General features: G+C 43.5%; 1 protein-coding gene across 3 annotated transcripts in view; it reads right to left on the bottom strand.

The window, feature by feature from the left end:
• ZMYM2 (zinc finger MYM-type containing 2) overlaps positions 1-21,595 on the bottom strand; it is a 122,453-nt gene that overhangs the window by 70,468 nt on the left and 30,390 nt on the right. For all 3 annotated transcript variants that reach the window (XM_056561712.1, XM_056561711.1, XM_056561713.1), the window contains exons 3-5: positions 14,070-14,352; positions 12,847-13,009; positions 11,784-11,996 (exon numbers count right to left, since the gene is read on the bottom strand). In XM_056561712.1, the coding sequence (XP_056417687.1) occupies positions 11,784-11,996; positions 12,847-13,009; positions 14,070-14,352 (659 nt within the window). The remainder of the gene's footprint in view (positions 1-11,783; positions 11,997-12,846; positions 13,010-14,069; positions 14,353-21,595) is intronic.

Below are 21,595 nucleotides of genomic sequence, written 5' to 3'. Positions count from 1 at the left end.
TGTGTAGCTAAGCCTGATTAATTTTATATAATATATATATATATATATATATATATATATATATATATATATATATATTTATTACACACACATATATATATACACATACATACACACTTTATTGTTCCTTTGTGCTTAGAAATAAATATACTTGACCAAGTATAATGCACTGCGAGTAAACCAGTCCAAAAGAAAAAGTTGCTCATAGCAAGCAATCAGATCGCTTCTTTCATTTTGCAGAGGCCTTTTCAAAAAAAAATTAAAGAAGTGATCTGATTGGTTCCTATGGGCAACTCCGTAACTTAGGTTTTGATAAACCCCGTACCCCCCCCCCCACGGAGTTGCCAGTGATTCACTATAAAGTCATGGTGTCACTACGGCTCACGTACAAGTCTTGTTATCTTGTAAAGCAGTGGTCTTCAACCTGCGGACCTCCAGATGTTGCAAAACTACAACTCCCAGCATGCCCGGACAGCCGTTGGCTGTCCGGGCATACTGGGAGTTGTAGTTTTGCAACATCTGGAGGTCTGCAGGTTGAAGACCACTGTTGTAGGGCCTGATCAAAATGAAAGTGTACTTCCACTAGGGAAGCCAGTGAGCATTGGTAATGATACAACCTTCCAACAAATCACTGGAAACGCAGCATAAAACCCTACATTTTAAGCATGGCTATCCAGAACACGCACAAGCCTGTCACTTTAAAGCCAATAAATCTGCAACTAATGTCAATGTGTGCAGTTCAAGGCAACTGCAATGGTACGGTTGTCATATGGCTGCAGCTATTGTGCAATTCAATACTGGGGAACAACAGTTAGGACCCCTTTTACACGGGCTGACAGGTTGCAGGAAACGAGTGGGGATCTCTGATCTACTTAGTACATTTAAAGAGACTTCACAAGGTTCAATCAATCGTGCAGCATCCCTTTACATACATCATTATCAGTCGCACATCCCATTTACACAGGGCAATGAGAGGCCAATGAAAATGGTTTTGTTGGCTGCAGAAAGAATCTAATAAGCAGACGAACAAGCCGATTATTGGTAATGAGTGGTCCTAAGAACAACAGTTTACTTAAGAATTTTCCCATAAATAAAGGGCCTTTAGGCCATGTTTACATGGCGTAAAATGTGCAGAATGTCTGCACAGAAAACAAGTGTGGACATTCCGCACACTTGCTCTATCCGGGCATAGATGGCAATGCAGTTCCAAGCGAAATCCGCAAAAGAATAGACAAGTCTATTCTTTTTGTGGATGCTGGAATCAGGATTTCCACCTTGTGAACTGTGCAGCAGAATTCCATTGAAATTATTGGGACTCTGCTGCAGTGGAATGTCTGTGTGGAATATTCCGGAAGAATTCTGCAGGGACATTCCACCGTGTGAACATACCTTTAGACTATGTTCACACAGCAGAATGGCCCAGAAACCAATCACAGGTCAGTTAACGAGCTCTGGTAAAGTGAAAGACGAGCAGTGATTGGTTGCTGTGGGAAAATCTCTCCCCTTTTTCTCTCACACAGTTTGATAAATCTCGGCAAATGTCTGCAGAATTCTGCATGAATATTCTGCAAAGACATTCCACTGCAGCAGGGTCCCATTGATTTCAATAGGATTCTGCTGCACTGTTCACACAGCCGAATTTCCATGCCAGATGTTTATGACAGAAAAATTCAGATTCCGGCATTCGCAGAAAGAATAGACTAGTCTATTCTTTCTGTGGATACAGCAAGAAAATGCATTGCCGTCTGAGACAACGCATTTCTGATTGGTCAGTCAAACGTGCAAAATGTCCGCACTTGTTTTCCGTGCGGAAATTCTGCACATTTTTCTCCCGTGTGAATCCAGCCCAAGGGTACGTTCACACACGCGGATTTTTTTTAGCGAGTTTTCCGCTGCGTATTTGAAAGTGGGTGGGCTCTTCTTGGCTGTCCGCAGCAGATTTTCAGCGGCGGAATTTACACTGCGGAGAATCTGCCGCAAGCCCCATTGAAGTCATTAGGGACTGTGGCGGATTTTCCGCAGCGTAAATCTCGCCTCGGAAATTCTGCTGCGGACAGCCGAGAAGAGCCCGCCCACTTTCAAATACGCAGCGGGAAAACCTGCTAAAAAAAATCAGCGCGTGTGAACGTACCCTTACTCTCCAAACATCTCAGCACAAGTGTTGGAATACTCAGCTGGAGAATAGCTCTGAACTTACCTGATCCGCAGTATTTTCACAAGTTTATGCCCTTTTTTTGTGTGTGCGCGCTTTTAACGGCAGTTCTCATGACTGGGCACAATGGGTCCCGACAGCTCCCATTAACTATTATGGTGTCCATCGGGCACTGTTTTTTGACAGATATAGTGGGAGAAAGACAGCGCAAGCAGTATTTTCTCTCCCGCTATTCTCCCCGGACGGACGTCACACTGCCGTGTACGAATGGCAATGTGAAAGAAGCCTTAGTAGTAGTAGGACTTTCTCAGCTTCAGAAATTACAGAAACAACCAGATGACTAGTTTGCTTTATATACAATTGGTCATCAGTTACATGACTTTTGAACATTCATCTATGCTTTAAAATATATGCTATATGCATCCTACATGTTCACCATAAACTGGTAGAGTTCTAGGGACACTCATTTTAAGCAAAGGTTTGCATTATATGTGGATCATTTACCCATTTTCAAAAGTTGTCAAATCTAAAGTTTAAATTCCCACCTTTTACCATTCAAATCCAAAACTCTGGGACTATAGATGAATACATTTCTGAAGTGCTTGGTGTTCTGTTTCTTATTCTATTCTAGCTGAAGGCTTCACCAGATGAGATTACAGGTTTCCTGCATAAAGACTTATTAATGACTTCAATAAAAACCAGTAGGTAGTAAGCGCCCTCTAGTGGCAGCTGCAGGCAGCTTGATTTAGTTTGTTAAAACTGTAAGCAGGGATTTTACACCCTGTATCAGAAAAAAAACAAAAAACCTCCAACCACTATGAACAAAAACAAATAGTATTTTTTTAGAATTGGATGTTAAAAAAAAAAATGCAAGAGATATATGAGGGTGGAAGTGTAAACTCACGAGAATAGAAGGTTCCATTAGGATTCTCTTCCACAGATAATAAAACCCAAAACAAAACAAAAAATATAAAAACACAGGATAAAACTGCAAAATTCAGCGCTATTTCACCTGTTAAAATAGCAGAAACCATGATGGAAACCCGATAAACCACATTAAAATCAATGGAGTCCATCGGTGGCCACCGCTTTTCAGCTTTTAAAGGGATTGCATTGTTCTGTTCATATGTTGAAGCAGAACGAAACGCAGATGTAAAAAGGGCCTTAGAGATGAAATAATGATTGCATCCATTACCTGTCTAACATTGTATAGGGATATGTAACTCATTTAAAAGGAACACTTTAATGGGCACCGTCATTTAAAAGGTGGAAGAAGTAAAAAAAAATATGTATAAAATAAAAAAAAAACGTGTGTGTAGTTCTCGCTAGGCTCTGTGTCACGTGATCAGGACTGACTCAATTTAAAGGGGGTAGTCCCAGTGCTGAAAAACAATCCATATCCTAGGGATAGGGGATAAGTTTCAGATCGCGGGGGGTCCGACCGCTGGTGCCCCAGCTCACCGGCCAGATAGAGGGTATCGACCACCGCACGAAGGGGCGATGACACGCCCCCTCGAGCCGGAGATTGACGAAGGCAGCACTCCGACTCTGCCATAGAGTTGTATTGAGGGACGTGCACTAAGTGGCGTCACCAAGGGCATCCAAGAAATGTAGGATGTCGATGAGAACTCTCCATGGTTAACATCAATTATGAACCAAAATAAACTACATCAACACTTTTGAAATAAACAGATTTTTAATAAAACATAACAGAGGTTAACAGACATTTACAATGTGCTTGGCAATAGTATAAAAGCATCCCTGAACACCCAACATTAGAGAATTTTACCTGATAAGGAGGTTTTACACAAATTTTAAAACAGTAAAATATTGACTAAATCTATGAAATCAGCAATGTGTTTCAACCATAGAAAGGAGGCTTGGGGGAAGCTATAAACAGCTGTAATTACATAATAAGCAAGCAAAAAGGAGGTACTGCCAGGTGGACATCTCTATACAGATGCTATAAAGCAGTGGTCTTCAACCTGCGGACCTCCCGATGTTGCAAAACTACAATTCCCAGCATGCCCGGACAGCCAACGGCTGTCCGGGCATGCTGGGAGTTGTAGTTTTGCAACATCTGGAGGTCCGCAGGTTGAAGACCACTGCTATAAAAGGAATCTCCAGCAAAACAATCCAGGTAAAAAGGAGATTTTTCAACTTTTACCCAGAGCTTCACTTATAAATTTAGACATTTGGTGCTTCCACATTTAAACTCCCAAGGCAGGCCAGATATGAAAAGTGCTTAATGTGTACTATGCTAAATATTTCACTTAAAAAATGCTAAAAGGCTTTACAAAATTCTAAAATTTCAAATCTTAAAAGATTACCTGTGGCCTCTGACATGTCTATTTTCATATATCCTTATATTCTCCATGAAATAACAATGCTTGTATTATCTTTTCTTATAGCTGTGTGTTGTGTCGCTCCTGATATTCTAACTAGAAATGTATGGCTAAATAGCCAACTAGGTGTGACCAGCTGGGGGTGTGTACATTACACATTCTGGCACTGTCAGCTTTCATTGGATAGTCTACAGACAGTTCAGGGTCACATATCCAACTGGTAACACAACACATTTCTAGCAAAAAAAAAAACAACAACAATATATAGAGAAATGGCAAGAGCTGTAAGACATTTCAGAATTGTTATTTTATGGAAATACATACAGGTGCACTTTAAAATGTTGCTATAGTAAATATGTTGCGTTACTGAATTATATTCTGTTTTATTTAAATATATCTAAAGTAGGGATCGACCGATTATTGGTATGGCCGATAATCACGATTTTGGGCATTATCGGTATCGGCAATTACCTTGCCGATAATGCCCCCGCCCGCTTTAAATCAATGACCTGCAGCGGTGTCGAGGGGGGATAGATAGCCGATAACTTATACCGGAATATCGGTATAAGTTATCGGCTATCGGCCCTAACCTCCACCGATTATCTGTATCGGCCCTAAAAAAAACGATATCGGTCGATCCCTAATCTAAAGCTAAATTTAGAAATCTGTGTGTTTTAGGGGGTCCTGTCATCTCCCAGCCCACAAAGTCATTACCACCTTTTCCCAGGACAAAGTATAAATAAGTGATTACAGGGGGTTCTGACTGTAGATTGTACACATGCCGCTACTCCATTTATACTCTATGGCAGCTGTCAGAAATAGCTAAGAACAGCATTTATTCATCTTAAGCTAGGTTCAGGCTACGTAATTTCCGACGGAATTTTCGCTTTGAAATTTCCGGCAGAAATTCCGCTTACTATAATGCATAGTGTAGTGAATGGTTTTCCGCTTCACAAATTCTGGATGAAAAATCAGCTAGAAAATTTCCACCTGAAAAAAAGGGGTTGCTCTTTCTTCAGGCGGAAATCCTTGCGGAACACATAGCAGTCTATAGGAGACTGCAGTGTCCGCGCGGTCCCTAGCGCTGACTAATTCAGTCGGTGCAGGCGGAACTCTGAATCTCCGGGCGGAAATTTCCTGCCCGGAGATTCCGTAGTCTGAACCTAGCCTTAGGGGCTCCCACAGAGAATGCATGAACTTGTATAGTCCGATTCTTAACAGGAGACTTGGGTCTCCGGTCTCAAGATCATTGCGGCTACCAGCAGTCAGACCTCCTTTTATCAGATAGGGGAAAACACTAAGTTAGGACAGCTACTTAAAGGAGTACTCCTAGTTTGGGGTTACAAAGGCACACGCAAAATACTAAAATTATAATATTGTATGTGTGCATTTTCAGCCATAATCCATTTTTGCCGATTACCAGTGAAATTGTGTATGTGTAAAATAAAATATAACTTTTAAAATTTTAAACCGCAAGAACATAGTTTTAGGCTGAACTGAACAGAGACTGTTGGTGTGGTAGCTTTATTGACAACTGTTGGGATAAATCATTTTTTCTTTCAATTTAATATATGTATTTGTTATAGGACGCATGTAAATAACACGTGCCGTATTTTCTGTTGTCCATTTTGTTATCCACTGAAGTAAAGGCGTAGTAAAATTAGCGGCGTATTTTGCTAGCCATTGACTTCAATAATTAGGAAATTATGCATTCATGGGTGATGCACATTTATTACAATTGGGCTGTGATGGTCATGCGAAAAGTAGTCCATGTGCAGATATCTAAAAGCAGAATGGCGACCAGATTCGAGAAATTCTATAGTAAGACTTTCCAGACCCAAATCTAATGAATCAGCTGTCAATTCATTTAGTCTTCTAAAAGTCTTGTCACTTTCCAAGTGTTCTAGTTCTGCAGAGAAGTCTAGAATGAAACTGTAGACTATTTTATTCAAGACTTCTCCGGAGAATCCAAATGCTTTACAAAACTAAAAATTAACTAAAGGCCAATCCATTAGGGTCGGGTTTAAAGGGGTACTCCGGTGGAAAACAATTTTTTTTTTTTTTTTTTTTAAATCAACTGGTGCCAGAAAATTAAACAGATTTGTAAATTATATTAAGTAGAAATAGATAGTGGCAGTGGCACCTAACGGTATACTGAAAAAATGCAGCAAAGTCAATAATAGAGGTCCCACAAATATCAAACTATAGTGGTAGTCCATGTACATTCAAAATGTCCTGCGTAACAGTGGTGCCAGGACAGAAACAATGCAAACAAGATACTACTGTAACAAAGAAATGGGGGTCCGGCAACTCAGTTAGACGCTAGCTGCTAATCGGCTTGAGGTCCGACCATGGGGCAGGGATAAGTGTGGGAAGCTCAGGAGGAGATTAACCGGTTCATTTCGTGCAAAAGCACTTCGTCCGGCCTCCGACCGCCTGCTTTTGCACGAAATCAACCGGTTAATCTCCTCCTGAGCTTCCCACACTTATCCCTGCCCCATGGTCGGACCTCAAGCAGATTAGCAGCTAGCGTCTGAGTTGCCGGACCCCCATTTCTTTGTTACCAGCAGATTTGTAAATTACTTCTATTTTAAAATGTTAATCCTTCCAGTACTTAGCTGCTGTCTGACCACCGTGCTCTCTGCTGACACCTCTGTCCATGTCAGGAACTGTCCAGAGCAGGAGTAAATCCCCATAGCAAACCATAGCAAGTAGTTAACAAATCTGTTGAACTTTCTGGCACCAGAAAAAATAAAAAAAGGTGTTTCACCGGAGTACCCCTTTAAGGAATCTTTCGCAACATGATGTCTAAATACAAGTTGGTGTCTGTCTCTGATGATAACGACCTAGGTTTTGGAAAGGAATATGCATATTGAGAAAACATTAACTATCAAAATGACATTGTACACGGTAGATTCATTTACTGTCCTTAATCAAAAAATTAAGGATTTTTTTTGCAAAAGTGCTGTCTATAAAAACTTTAAGAGCGCTAGTTACATAAATAACAAGGCTTTTTCTAGGCACTGCCTCCAAAACCTGATGGTGAATACAGACTTTACACCATGAGCACTTGAAAGAGTGTGTGTGTGTATATGTGTATATATATATATATATATATATATATATATATATATATATATATATATATATATATATATATACATACATACATACATACACATACATACACACACACTTATTAGCTTTCATTTAGTACCAATAAAAGTTTTTGAATCATTGTTTTGCCCGCAAGCATTTTTATTTTTTGCAAACAGACAAAACAATGTGTGTTAACTACCATAACTGGCCATAAAAAACAAAAACAACTATGGGCGTTTCAACCAATGGAGCACATTTCCACTGATCCTAACAATGAACTTTAAAATGGTTTGGATTATTACTGATAGTAGAAATATCAATGAGCAGCTACACAATTATGAGAAACAGAAGGATGAAAGATGTATGTGCATACAGTCCCATTATTTCCCATAGGAACCGATCTGCACGGCTGACCAGTCAACCAATCAAGAAAAGTCATTAGAATGGCTTTCCAGTATTTTTAGAAAAATGTCCTAAGAACTGGCAAAAAAAAAAAATAAGAGTAAAATAAAAAATATTAAAATAAACGAATTTTATCCCGTTTCGAGCTCTAAAATTATTATTTTTTTAAATCCCAATCGCGCCCTTTAAAAAGGGAATCCGTGTCATCTGCACTAACCTATTTGTACAGGGTTGGAGGTGTTGTGGTGGAAGGTGTTCCTCACCTGTGCCAATACTCTGCAGAATGGAGCTCCATATTTGCATTAACCAAAGACTGGGGATTATGGGAGAATGGAGGAACGGAGCAGTAAGTATGATTTTAATCAGCCACACTACAAGATTGTACCAACAGGTTAGCGCAGATTGCACTGATGACAGATCCCTAAAAACAGTTACTATAAGAAACAAGAATTTTTTTTAAAATAAATTAATGTAATTAGAACACGCACTTGGCTAAAATTACAATCAATATTTGCCAGATAGCTCTTTATTTAGCTTCAAATATTTAACATATGTTTTCTTGCCTCCATATCATAATAAAATCACTTTTTTTCAGGAAGTAGAGGGTACATTCAAAAGAAAAACTACCAGGAATCACTGGGACAATGGTTATTTAGTGTACAAGACTACAAAAAAATATCTTACTTCTTGCTGAGTTACCAGTGAAGATTTAGCCCTGTAGTTCCATGCTTTAGCCCAGCTGTCATAAATTCACTATATTGTATGGATCCAAGTAACCATACACAAATATAAGCTTTAATGTGTTCATATTGAAATCAGTCATGGCCATCTGAAAGCACTATGTATGACAATGCAAGACAGCAAAACAGCTGAATTTGCTGCACTTTAAATTGTTTTTCTGGGTAATATGGTTTGTGAGACTTTAAATAAAAGCTCTGGACTACATACCTATAAATGTGCACTGTGCCCCTCAGATACTCTGTCCTAAAATTTGTATTGCCAGAACTCCATTGGAGGACTTCAAGGTAATGGAGGTTAAGTAGGTAAAATTTTATCTGTCCAATCGTTTTGAGATCAGAAAGAAGTGCCTGGCAGCAGGTTACCCCCCCCCCCCCCTTTCTCCACAAGAAACAGATGCATGCCCAGCAAAGGATCCAAGTGTATTGAGTGATTGGGGAAGAGAGACAATCAAATTGTTCAGAATACAGCTAGGTGTATGGCAATACCTGCAGTGCACCTTGACTGCACAGCGTGCCTTAAATGGGAAAAACGAAGGACACACAAGGAATAGGAATGTAATCTGGTCCCAACATGTTGCTGTGATGTGTCCACTAAGGGGAGGGAGACGCATTAGGCCAAACGACAGGAGGTATTTACCCTGAATACCAACTTATTGAATAGTCACGTGACTGACGGTGAAAACAGCTCAGAGTATCGGACTAAAGCAGCAACCATCTTTAAGAGGAGAAATGCAGCAGAAAACTTAAAACAAAACCAAGAAAAAAAAATAAAAAATAAATAAGTTTTACTCCCCTTCCTACGTTCTCCCCGTTGCGCCAATATCGGAGTCCCATTCCTCCGGCGCTGCTCAGGTCCCAGCTTCTTAGGCTCGAAACATCACACTGCAGACAGTGTATCGCCAGCTGCAGTAATGTCCTGCCTCGGCCGGTGATAGGCTGAGCTCATTGTCATGTAAGGAGTACAGGCAGCAGGGAGAAGGTGGGGCCCAGGCTCCTTACAAGACAGTGGGCTCAGCCTATCACTGGTGAAGGCGAGACATCGCTGCGGCCAGCGATATACTGAGCGCAGTAACACTCACCGTCCACAGGAAGCAGACCAGCACTGGAGGACCGGCATGCCAATATCAGCGCAACTGGAGAGCATAGGAAGGTGAGTTAATAGGTTTTTCTTTTTGCAGCTCGGACACAGGGAATGTTTAAAGTGTACCACCACATTTCTCCTTTAAGTTAAATCTATCAAGCTCAGCAAAAAAAAAATTTTTACCTGGAAAATCCCTTCACTCCTAGAATGTATTTGAAAAAAATATTATATATAAACATACATAAGATTTAACATTTAAACTTAAGTAGAAAGTCTGAACATCAGAACCAAAAAAAAAAAAAATAAGCAAACGCTATTTTTGGTCTATTTGCTGCAAAGTTCTATCTCGAAAAAAACAAAAACAAAAAAACATACAACCCTAGCAAATTAGTGAATAATAGTATCATTAATGATCTTAACTAAAACTTAAATGATACTTTTTAAGAAAAATAATTCCATTTTTTTAATCAAGTCTGAAATCTACTGTAAAAATTACCATATACATCAGAGAACTGTTGGAAGACAGTCGTTGAACCAGGCTGTCTCCCAACAACAGCTGCTTTTCAATAGACCCCATTATGGAGAGTCAAAAGCCACCAAGCATTAGCAGCGTCTGCGCTGGTGGACATAGCATGTCCATATATTAGATGGCCAGCCAATCATGTGAAATGCCACCACAACTTACGATGTCTCCAGCAGTGGGGGAAACATGTAATCGCAAATCAACCCAGAGGGGGTGTCATAAGCTGGCCCTGAGACCATCAGTTGACTACCAGGTTGGCTTGTGTCAAGCTGGGGTTGGCCCCTATAAAAGCAAATTCAGATCAGCCGAAACCTAAACCTATGGTAAACGAGAGAGAGTAATTGGCCCTCTGAAAAGAAACAACTAGAAATACTCCAATCTGATTAATGCACTACTAAAACCCTGATAGCCTTATACGTGGTACAAATGCTGCACATTTTACCCAAATATTTGCACAGGTAATATCCAGTGAATTACAGAAACCAGAAGATTTTACGAAACTCCATATAATGACTTCTGGTGTGGAAATATGAGCCAGCTAAAGATTTGACTACTGTTAATGTAGCAAGGGTGAACTAAATATAGAGCACATATGGATTTCGCTGCAGCGTTGCAGGGGAAAATTTCTTCTATATGTACCTGTAGAAAACTTTTCAGTAATTAAGCAAAGTTTTCAAATTCGAGCCCTGATGCAAAAAAATGGATAAAAAGTAAATGTTATTTTACATCAAAACACTTAAAAGCAATCCCTATATTCCCTCTGAACTTTAAAGCTAATAAAAGTAATCTAGGACTTTAGTGGTCACAGCAAAGCTGATCCAAATGTGTTGTGAACACAGAAACAATCCCCTATCTACTTCAACGCAAATCTTCGTTACCAGGACTAACTGCAACATGCAACAAAGGGTAGCACTGCAAAAACCAAAATAATAAAATATTTCCAAATGAACAAGATGCATATTTCAAATGAATACTTATGATATTACAAAATGTGTTTTGCCGAGAACATCAAAACATAAAAGGCATTGGTAAAGACAAAAGGTGGTAGGTAATCGCCTCTTTGTCCCATAATTATTGATGTTAATATCAGATCTACAAGCAGGGATAACAAATGAAGAGTAGGCATTCTCAATATTAATAAATGGTTTAGTAGTAACTCTTCTTGAAAGGATCCTAATGTTTTATGGCTTGTTTTTGTTTTTTTTTTGTTTGTTTTTTTTTTGTTACAGACCTGAGAGTCAATAATGCACTGGGGCTGGTTAACAGGCAATACCATGCCCCACATCGTTTGGAAACAGTTAATGCAGGTTCCCACTCTGTTTCACATGTTCAGTGTCAAAGGCGCCTGGTACAAATTGCATAGCAGTGTGTGACTATCACAATGGAGAACTTTCTTTCCTTTCTAGAAGCATATGTTGGGAACACTTGAAAAGTAGTTTACCAGCTTAAATTCATTGAGGCAGGCTGGACTGCAGAACCTCTTCCATTGGCCATCAACCATGAGTACATTGTCTCCAGCTCCTTTGCTTGGCAGGTATTCACCACAATGCTCACAGCAATTCATGATCAAGCCGTTAGCCATCCTGTAGCGATTGAAGCAGTGATCGCTGCACAGCTTGTGTGTCATGTTTTTAAAGCTAACTTCATGACGAATCTGGAAGGATATAAGCCAAAAATCATAATTAGAGCTCTGTAAAATCACAGCCTATATTACCAATAGAGAGAATAGGCATAATGCTAAGTTTGTTAAATAAATAACTAAAAAATAAAACCCACAGTGAAAATCTGCTACAAAACAAGTATACCATGAATCAGAAAACCTAAAGCATGTTTATAGACTGCAGCATGTGACTGGAATTTATTAAGTCTGATAGGGTAATCTGCTGCATATATTACCAGAATAAAAAATACACAGAGTCCTCCCATAAATAGATTTAGCAAGAGGCAGAATTTCCATGCAGAATCCAGAGGAAAGATTCAGCACGGAAATTCTGCTACATAGGGTTAACATTGTGGTGAGTGAAATTTCCAATTTACACAGCAAAGTTTCATCTTACAGTATTTCCACTGTAAAAACTGCAAAAACATTGAACAGGTCAATAGTTTTTGCTGAATTCCTCAGCAGAGTCCATTTAAGTCAATAGGACTCTGAATTTCGTCCGGAATCTGTGTGTTGAGTGCAGGAAATTCTGCATAAATTCAGCAAAAATTCCACGCACAATCCACGCTGCCAAAAATCCAATCTCAGCTCGGCAGAATGGAATGAGCGGAAGCACTGAAATTCTGCGTTGTGGACATAGCCCTAGTGTTCAAGTGGCATATTTTTCATGCATATTTCATTTCAGGATAAACAAGAAAATGGAAATGCACGTACACACAGCACTACAGATTACTTTTTTTCCATTGCGTATTTGAAATACACACACTTATAAGTGGCATGTCACTTATTCCACATGGAAAACACATCAGGTTGCCAAGACGCACTGAATGAAAGAACGATATACCTCCGTTAGTTTGCCGCATATGGTACACCTTGACTTGTTTTGATTTTTGGCAGAGTTCTGCTTGTCCTCATACAATGATAAACAGTAGGTGCTGCAGAATTCTTGGAAGGATTCACTCGAATCTACTTGAGCAACAATTGTACCTTTCATTGTTGTAATATCTCTGAAAAACAAAAAGAAAAAGCATTTCAAGAAGCATAAGTCACTCAAACAGGAACATATTGGAAAGCTTGCAAAGAAAGCTTAAAAGGATTATCCCGACAATGAAAGTTATCGCCTACCAACAGGATAGGTGGCAAGAATCAGATTCACATACTGGGATCCCCAATGTTAAGAACATGAGTCGCTGGTTCTTTGAGTAAATACACCTTTCCCCTCCGATCACCTGAGGAGGAGGGGGTGGAGGGGTGAGAGCTGGGATAGTTAACAAGTTTAAAACTTTAGATAACCCCCTTTAACTTCAGAAAATAATTTATGCTGACAAAGTGATCATACTATGCTACTGGGATACATGCTGGGCTTTATTACATTTTACACCTGGTGTGTTTTTAATATTTAAAAAAAAAAATTATATCTATACTACATGTAATAGAAGGCTCTGGAATGCGCTGAAGGGCATCACACAAATATTGCAAGAGCATGTATTATGCACACAGCAATAAACTGTCAGCTGGTAAGAATATAAATTCCATACTGTTCTTATATTCTAATGGTTTCCCATCAGTATAGACCGCAATTCTGGTACTTGAGAGATTTTGGAATTGTTGATTATGCAAATTCCTTATGTATAGTGTTTAGGGTGGGTTCACACTGCATTTATGTTCTTGTTGCCATTTAAAAAGAAAAACTTTTTTTTTTTTCAATTAAGATTTTGGGCATATTTAACATGTTATGTTTATATGGACAACTTCACTCAATACACCCTATTAAAGCAAGTAGCACAGTTTTCCCATGTGAGATTCACAGAGAAAGAATGGCCCAAAAGATATGAGGTGTCCCTGTTACAATCTATTAATTTAAATAGGCACCTAGAATACTACATTTTCTTATCCTATCAGATCTTATATTCTGTTCATCAACACAGCCTCATTCCAAAAAGCTTTTTCCACCCATTTTGCACAACCCATTTAAAAATTGGAATTCTGGCCAGCCAGGAATTTAAGAATTTCTGTTCTTTGCCATGTGACATTTGCCTAAAATATGTTTAAACCACAGCTGCTTACTTTTTGCACATAGTGCAGAGCTTCTTTGGAGCTGGTTTTTGTGAAAAGGATGACAAGCAAGTAGTGGAACAAAACAAATGAGTGGATCCTTTGCGCTGATATGCAGTCTGCCCTTTCTGAAGCGGCTTCTTGCAGTTTGCACAAGTGACTTTAACAGCTTTTGAAGGCTGTTGTTGTGAGGGAGTTTGCAAGACTTGTTTTGGAAGAGAGGCCACTGGTGACATGGTATCAACACCAGGTTGCTGATTCCGAGGAAAGGATGCAGATTGAGATATCCAGGCATCTAAAAAAGGAAGAAAGAAAGGTTTGGAGTGTAAATTAAGAGGCATGGGTATCAGCTCTGGAAGCATTTACATTTATCTTTTTGTACCATAAAATAAATTTTATATTATATTATATTATATATATATATATATATATACATTTGTTTGGTGAAAATCTTGCATCAAGCTGGGTGGTTCTTAAAGGGGTACTCCGGTGCTTAGACATCTTATCCCCTATCCAAAGGATAAGGGATAAGATGCCTGACCGTGGGAGTCCCGCCGCTGGGGACCCCTGTGATCTTGCACGCGGCACCTCGTTTGTAATCAGTCCCCGGAGCGTGTTCACTCCGGGTCTGATTACGGGCAACGTGTGACGTCATGCTCCGCCCTTCAATGCATGCCTACGGGAGGGGGTGTGAAAGCTATCACGCCCCCTCCCATAGGCTTGCATTGAGGGGCGGAGCATGATGTCACACGGGGGCACAGGCGTGACGTCACACGCCGCCCGCCGTGTGGTGGCCCGTAATCAGACCCAGAGCGAACACGCTCCGGGGACTGGTTACAAACTGGGTGCCGTGTGCAAGATCACGGGGGTCCCCAGCGGCGGGACTCCCACGGTCAGGCATCTTATCCCGTATCCTTTGGATAGGGGATAAGATGTCTAAGCACCGGAGTACCCCTTTAACTGCATCTGAGTAAAACCAACATGCAAAATCCATCTCAAAAACAGTGCAGAATCTACCATGTGGATATTGGTGCAGATTTTCTAAGCTCTCATGATTTAATACTGATTATTTTGGCATACAGCTCATGAAAACCCAAAATTCCTATCTCAAAAAATTAGCATATCATGAAAAGGTTCTCTAAACGAACTCTAAACACCTGCAAAAGATTCCTGAGGCTTTTAAAAACTCCCAGCCTGGTTCATTACTCAAAACCGCAATCATGGGTAAGACTGCCGACCTGACTGCTGTCCAGAAGGCCATCGTTGACACCCTCAAGCAAGAGGGTAAGACACAAAGTTAAAAAAAAAAAAAAAAAATCTCAAACCATTTTAACAAAATTTGTATGTTTGAAATAGCCCTATAACTTTTTAATTTTTCCATATATGGAGCGGTAAGAGGGCTCATTTATTGCGCCATGATCTGTAGTTTTATCAGTAACACTTTTGCTTAGGTTTTTACTTTTTATAATGTGTTTATTTATTACTTTTTCCTTGGAATAATATGACTAAAAAGCAGCAATTTTGGACTTTTTTTTTACGTTTAATGGAGGAGGGGATTTTTCAAATGTTTTCAATTTTTTTATTTTTATTTTTTACACTTTAATAGTCCCCATAGGGGACTATTTATAGCAATCATTTGATTGCCAATACTGTTCAGCGCTATGCATAGAGCATAGCACTGATCAGTGTTATCGGTGATCTTCTGCTCTGGTCTGCTCGATCTCAGACCAGAGCAGAAGACTGCGGGAGAAAGCCGGAGCCAGGTGAGGGGACCTCTGGCCGCCATACTGGATGATTAGATCGCCGCGGCAGCGCTGCGGGTGATCCGATTGTCCATTCAAAGTACCACAGATGCCATTAACTGTATTGATGACGGCATCTGAGGGGTTAATGGCAGACATCCGCGCGATCTCGGATATCCGCCATTACCGGCGAGTCCCTGGCTGCTGATTGCAGCTGGGGCCTGCCGAGCACTGTTCCGATGCTCGCAGTCATGGCGGCGCGTCAATGTACGTCATGGTGCGTTAAGTACCACGGCTTGATGACGTACATTTACGTCCATTTTCGTTAAGTGGGTGACAAGGGGGTTGAAAGTTTGTATGGATGTCCGTCATTTTTGAAGCTAGAAGCATGAAACTTTGTTTTTAGGATAACAATTCAAAATAAAGAAACACGTGTTTTAACATTTTCTAAAAGGCCACTCCTGAAGGGGTGAAACGGGGGTTCAAATTTTGTAAGAATTAACCCTCAGCCGCAGATCGCCAGATATACCCGGCACTGCGGCACGGGAGGGTTATGAAGCGAGCTCAGCTCGCATCATACCGGCATGGTCCCGGCTGCTATCAGCAGCCAGGACCCTTGGCTAATGCCGGATATTGCCGTTCCGGCAGATGTCTGGCATTAACTCTTTAGACGCGGCGATCAAAGTTAAAAGAATTTGGGTTGTTTGGATGCCCGTAGACTTTACCCAGAGCAGCCTCATTACTATAGGATCGTAAAAAGTAGATCTATGTAACCTCAAATTTAACGCGAGCGAAGCCGCGGGCAAAAGCTAGTCAGGTATGTGAACTAAGAGGGCTGGTGTTGGAAGAAGTTGAAGGAAATAATAGGAAACAAGAGGTTGAGTCAGAGAGAAGTATATTGGATACAGAGAATGGGAATGCTGGCGCCGAAGGGTATTAAAGGAGAACTCCGGAATAGGAAAATTATTGTCCATATTGCCGACTGTAAAAAAATAAAATAAAAAAATAAAAATAAAATATATAACAGGTACATACCTTCATTCGCTCCCCCGATAACCGGCTCCGGCCTCCGCCGTGATCCTCTTCCTGGTTGCCAGCGAATCATACTGTACTCAGCCAATCACCAGCCGCAGGCAGCGAAGTCCCAACTCAGCCAACGATAGGCGGAGTGGCAGTGTGACATTTTCTGCCCCAGCAGCAGGTGCCAGTGTAGTGAAGAATTGTGTGTCTTGAAGGATTCTCACACTGCCGCTCAACCTATCGCCGGTTGAGTCGGGACTTCGCTGCGGCCGTTGATTGGCTGAGTGCAGTATGACTCGCCGACCACCGGCATCCAGGAAGAGGATCACGGTGGAGGCCGGAGCCAGTTACCGGAGGATCGAAGGAAGGTATGTACCAGTTTATTTTTTTTACTGCCGACAGTATGGACGATAATTTTCCTATTCCGGAGTTCTCCTTTAATGAAAGCTGCAATTTTAATGTATTTTTGTAATTTTTATAAAAAAAAGTACTGTATTTATCGGCGTATACCACGCACCGGCCTATAACACGCACCCTCATTTTACCAAGGATATTTGGGTAAAAAAAGTTTTTTACCCAAATATCCATGGTAAAATGAGGGTGAGTGTGTGCGCGTGTATACCCCGATACACCCCCAGGAAAGGCAGGGGGAGAGAGGCCGTCGCTGCCCGCTTCTCTCCCCCTGCCTTTCCTGGGGTTTAGAGCCCTGCTGCCGCCGCTTCTCTCCCCCTGGCTATCGGCGCCGCTGCCCGTTCTGTCCCCCTGACTATCGGTGCCGGCGCCGATAGCCAGGGGGAGAGAAGCGGCGCCGACAGCCAGGGGGAGAGAAGGGGCAGCAGCACCCATTGCCGGCGCCGCTGCCCCCCCATCCCCGGTGGCATACTTAACTGTTGCCGGGGTCGGGTCCACGCTGCTGCAGGCCTCCGGCGTGCGTCCCCTGCGTCGTTGCTATGCACTGCAGCGCATAGCAACGACGCAGGGGACGCACGCCGGAGGCCTGCAGCAGCGCGGGCCCGACCCAGGCAACAATATTTATGGTAATTATGCCACCGGGGATGGGGGGAGGCAATGGGGCAGCGGCGCCGGCAATGGGTGCCGCTGCCCCTTCTCTCCTCCTGGCTGTCGGCGCCGCTTCTCTCCCCCTGGCTATCGGCGCCGGCACCGATAGTCAGGGGGACAGAACGAGCAGCGGCACCGATAGCCAGGGGGAGAGAAGGGCCGGCAGCAGGGATCTAGACCCCAGGAAAGGCAGGGGGAGAGAAGCGTGCAGAGACTGCCTCTCTCCCCCTGCCTTTCCCTGGGGGTGTATCGGCGTATAACACGCACATAGACTTCAGGCTAAAAATTTTAGCCTAAAAAGTGCGTGTTATACGCCGATAAATACGGTACTCTCTTGGTCAGTTCATTGTACTTTTACACTGTATATAAATATGAATGTTTTTCTTTTTTTTTTCCTTTTTAAACCATTTTAATGTTCTAGACCGGAATATCTCGCGAGACTTTACCTGTATATGTTTTGGTGATTGGTGCACGAAAGTTAGGTTGAGAAAGGGAGGCAACTCCTGAAACATCCCCTACTTGCTCTCCAGCAAGCGCTTGGAATCAGCCCACAGGGAAGCTACTCGAGGCGGCCAGGAACGGAATGCCCCAGAACAGGATGAATATGTTCTAAAGACACTGCGCTGAGTTAGTGGACTACAATTTTTTGCACTGGGTGAATATTGTGGAGGGCTTGCAAGCCCTAAGCATGGTGCGAATTACCTGGGAAGAGAAGCCGCGGGCCCTTAGAACCACAGTCTCAACCGCCACGCCGTCAAATGCAGCGACTGTAAATTGGGGTGGCAAAGGGGACCCTGTGACAGTAGGTCTGGACGAAGAGGAAGGCGGAACGGAATGTCGTCCAGAAGCCAGACCACGTCGGCGTACCATGCCCTTCAAGGCCAGTCTGGAGCCACCAGAATGGCGGTGACTCCTTCCGCCTTCAGCTTCCTCAGAACCCTGGGAAGGAGAGGGAGAGAAGGGAACAGGTAGGGCAGGACAAAGCCTGACCACGGAATTACTAAGGCATCCACGGCTAGAGCCAGGGGGTCCCTCGTCTTTGCCACAAACTTCGGAACTTTCCGGTTGTGTCGAGACGCGAAGAAATCCACGTCCGGGGTCCCCCAGAGGTCGCAGACCTGCGCGAACACCTCCGGGAGAAGAGACCACTCTCCGGGGTCGGCTGAGGACCGACTGAGGAAATCCGCTTCCCAACTGAGAACTCCCGGAATGTGAATCGCCGAAATGGCTGGAACCACTCGTTCCGCCTAGAGGAGGATCTTTGACACCTCGGACATGGCCGCTGAGCTGCGAGTGCCACCCTGCCGATTGATACGGCCGTGGCATTGTCCGGCTGGACACGGACTGGGTGACCCAGAAGCAGGGACTCCCAATGCCTCAGACACATAAATCGCCCTCAATTCCAGAACGTTTATGGAACGAAGGGCTACTTGGGGTGGCCAGAGGCCCTGAACCGTCCGATTCCTGAAATGAAAACGCCCCCCCCCCCCCCCAGCCCGACAGGCTGGCACCCGTCGTGACCACCTGCCAGTGGAGGGGAGGAACGAACACCCCTGAAGAAGGGAGCGGAGCCACCTGAGCAGAGACCGCCGAGTCCGGAGCGGAAGAAGAATCATGCGATCGAGAGAGAGAGGGGACCTGTCCCATCGTGCAAGAATAGTCAGCTGAAGAGGATGGTAATTAAACTAGGCAAAGGGTACGGCCTCCATGGCTGCCACCATGCGACCTAGGACTTCCATGCAAGTACGGATGGTGACCGGGGACGGTGTCCGGAGGGAGCGGACTCCCGACAAGAGGGCCAGAAGTTTGTCCAGCGGAAGGCGAATCAGAGCAGAGGCAGAGTCGAAATGAAGCCCCAAGAAGAAGACGAGAGACTGGGTGGGGGAGAGAACCGACTTGTCTCGGTTGACCATCCACCCGAAGCAACATAAGGTCTGAAGAGTGAGGCTCACATTCTCCAGAGCCTGGGCTCTTGTGGGGGCTTTGATGAGAAGATCGTCCAAGTAGGGTGTCACCGAGACCCCTCTTGACCGTAACAGAGCTACCACAGGCACCAGAATCTTGGTAAAGACTCATGGCGCTGTGGCCAGACTGAAGGGGAGAGCCACAAATTGATAATGACCTTCCGGAACCGCAAAGCGGAGGTGTCCGGGAAAAATTGGAACGTGAAGGTAGGCATCCTTGATGTCCACCGAGGAAATAAACTCCCCTTGATCCATAGATGCCACCACCGAACGGAGAGATTCCATTCGAAAATGGAGGATCAGAAGATGTTGGTTGAGACGTTTGAGATCCAGGATTGGCCGAACACAACCGTTTTTCTTGGGGACCTCGAAGAGATTGTAATAAAAACCCTGAAAGCGTTCCTTTGAAGGAACTGAAGAGCCTCCCGAAATTCCCTCGCAAGCACGGGAGACCGGGGAGCACGGGACTGGAAAAAATGATCCCTCGGAAGGGAGGCAAATTCTATCCGGAATTCGTTGGATACCACGTCCCTGACCCAGGAGTCCTGAATGTGCGTGGTCCAAACATCTCGAAAAAGCAAGAGAGTCAACCTCCCACCCGAGAAAAAGCTGCGGGTGGGGGGCGTCCCTTCATGCAGAAATGGGTTTGCGGTTACCCGATTTGGCCGCAAAACGGTCGGGACGGTTGGTGTCCGACTTCCACGAGGGACGAGCCTTGAAAAAAGGGGACCTTCTTGTCCCGTGGAGGCGCCTGGCTGGACCCTTTAGAAGGGCCAGACGTCCGAAAGGAGGAAGACTTCATGCGGAAGGAAGTGCTAGACTTGTTTTGAGGTAATAAAGAGCTCTTGCCCCCTGTCTCCTCAGAGATAATCTCATCCAGGCGCTTGCCAAAAAGTCGGGAGCGAGTAAAAGGAATCTCGGTGAGAGACTTCTTAGATGCAGCGTCCGCGTTCCAAGTTTTACGCCAAATGGAACGACGGAGGGCCACTAGACTACTGGTGGCAAAGGCAGCGCAGCAAGCTGAGTGCAAGGAAGCAGAACACAGGAAATCTCCAGCTTTGGAGCATTGGAGGGCCAGAGCAGACAGTTCTTCCGGGGGAAAACCTGAAAGAATGCCCTGACTGAGTTGGGAATGCCAAACTGAGAGGGCCTTAGACACCCAGGTGGAGGTGAAGGCTGGAAGCAGGGAAGAACCCGCTGCTTCAAAGGCATACTTCGCTAACAACTCAACCTTTTTGTCTGCAGGATCCTTGAAGGCAGCTGCATCTGCCAGCGGCAAAGTAGTAGCTTTAGAGAGGCGGCAAACCGGAGGATCCACCGACGGAGAGGAAGTCACTTTGGAGACCAGGTCCTTGGCGAAAGGATATCGTGCTTGGACTTTCTTCAGTCCCTGAAACTTCTTCTCAGGGTGCTTCCAGGCAGATTCTAGAATGGCCTCAAATTCAGCGTGAGAGCTGAACACCTTTGGTGCCGGTCTGGCACGATGAAAGGATACTTCTGGAGCTGCGTCCGAAGTTCCTGGGTCCTCTAGGTTAAAAGGTGTCTCTAATGGCCATACCCAATGAGTTCACCGTGTCCACCGAGTCCGAACGGTCCTCTGAATCGGATGCCGAATCGGAACCCTCGTCCGGTAGCTCTCCAGGAGAGTGCGAACGAGTGGAGGCGGCCCTGGAAGAGGGAGACTCCGACCTGGTACGTGGCTCAGGAGCCAGAGCTGCGACCATGGGTACGTCCTCTGGAAGAGTGACGCGTG

This window comes from Hyla sarda, chromosome 2 (genome assembly GCF_029499605.1).
Source record: "Hyla sarda isolate aHylSar1 chromosome 2, aHylSar1.hap1, whole genome shotgun sequence".
In the NCBI taxonomy this organism is placed as follows: Eukaryota; Metazoa; Chordata; class Amphibia; order Anura; family Hylidae; genus Hyla; species Hyla sarda.
The sequence above is the reverse complement of the archived record's forward strand: the minus strand, read 5'-3'. Positions and strand labels throughout refer to the sequence as shown.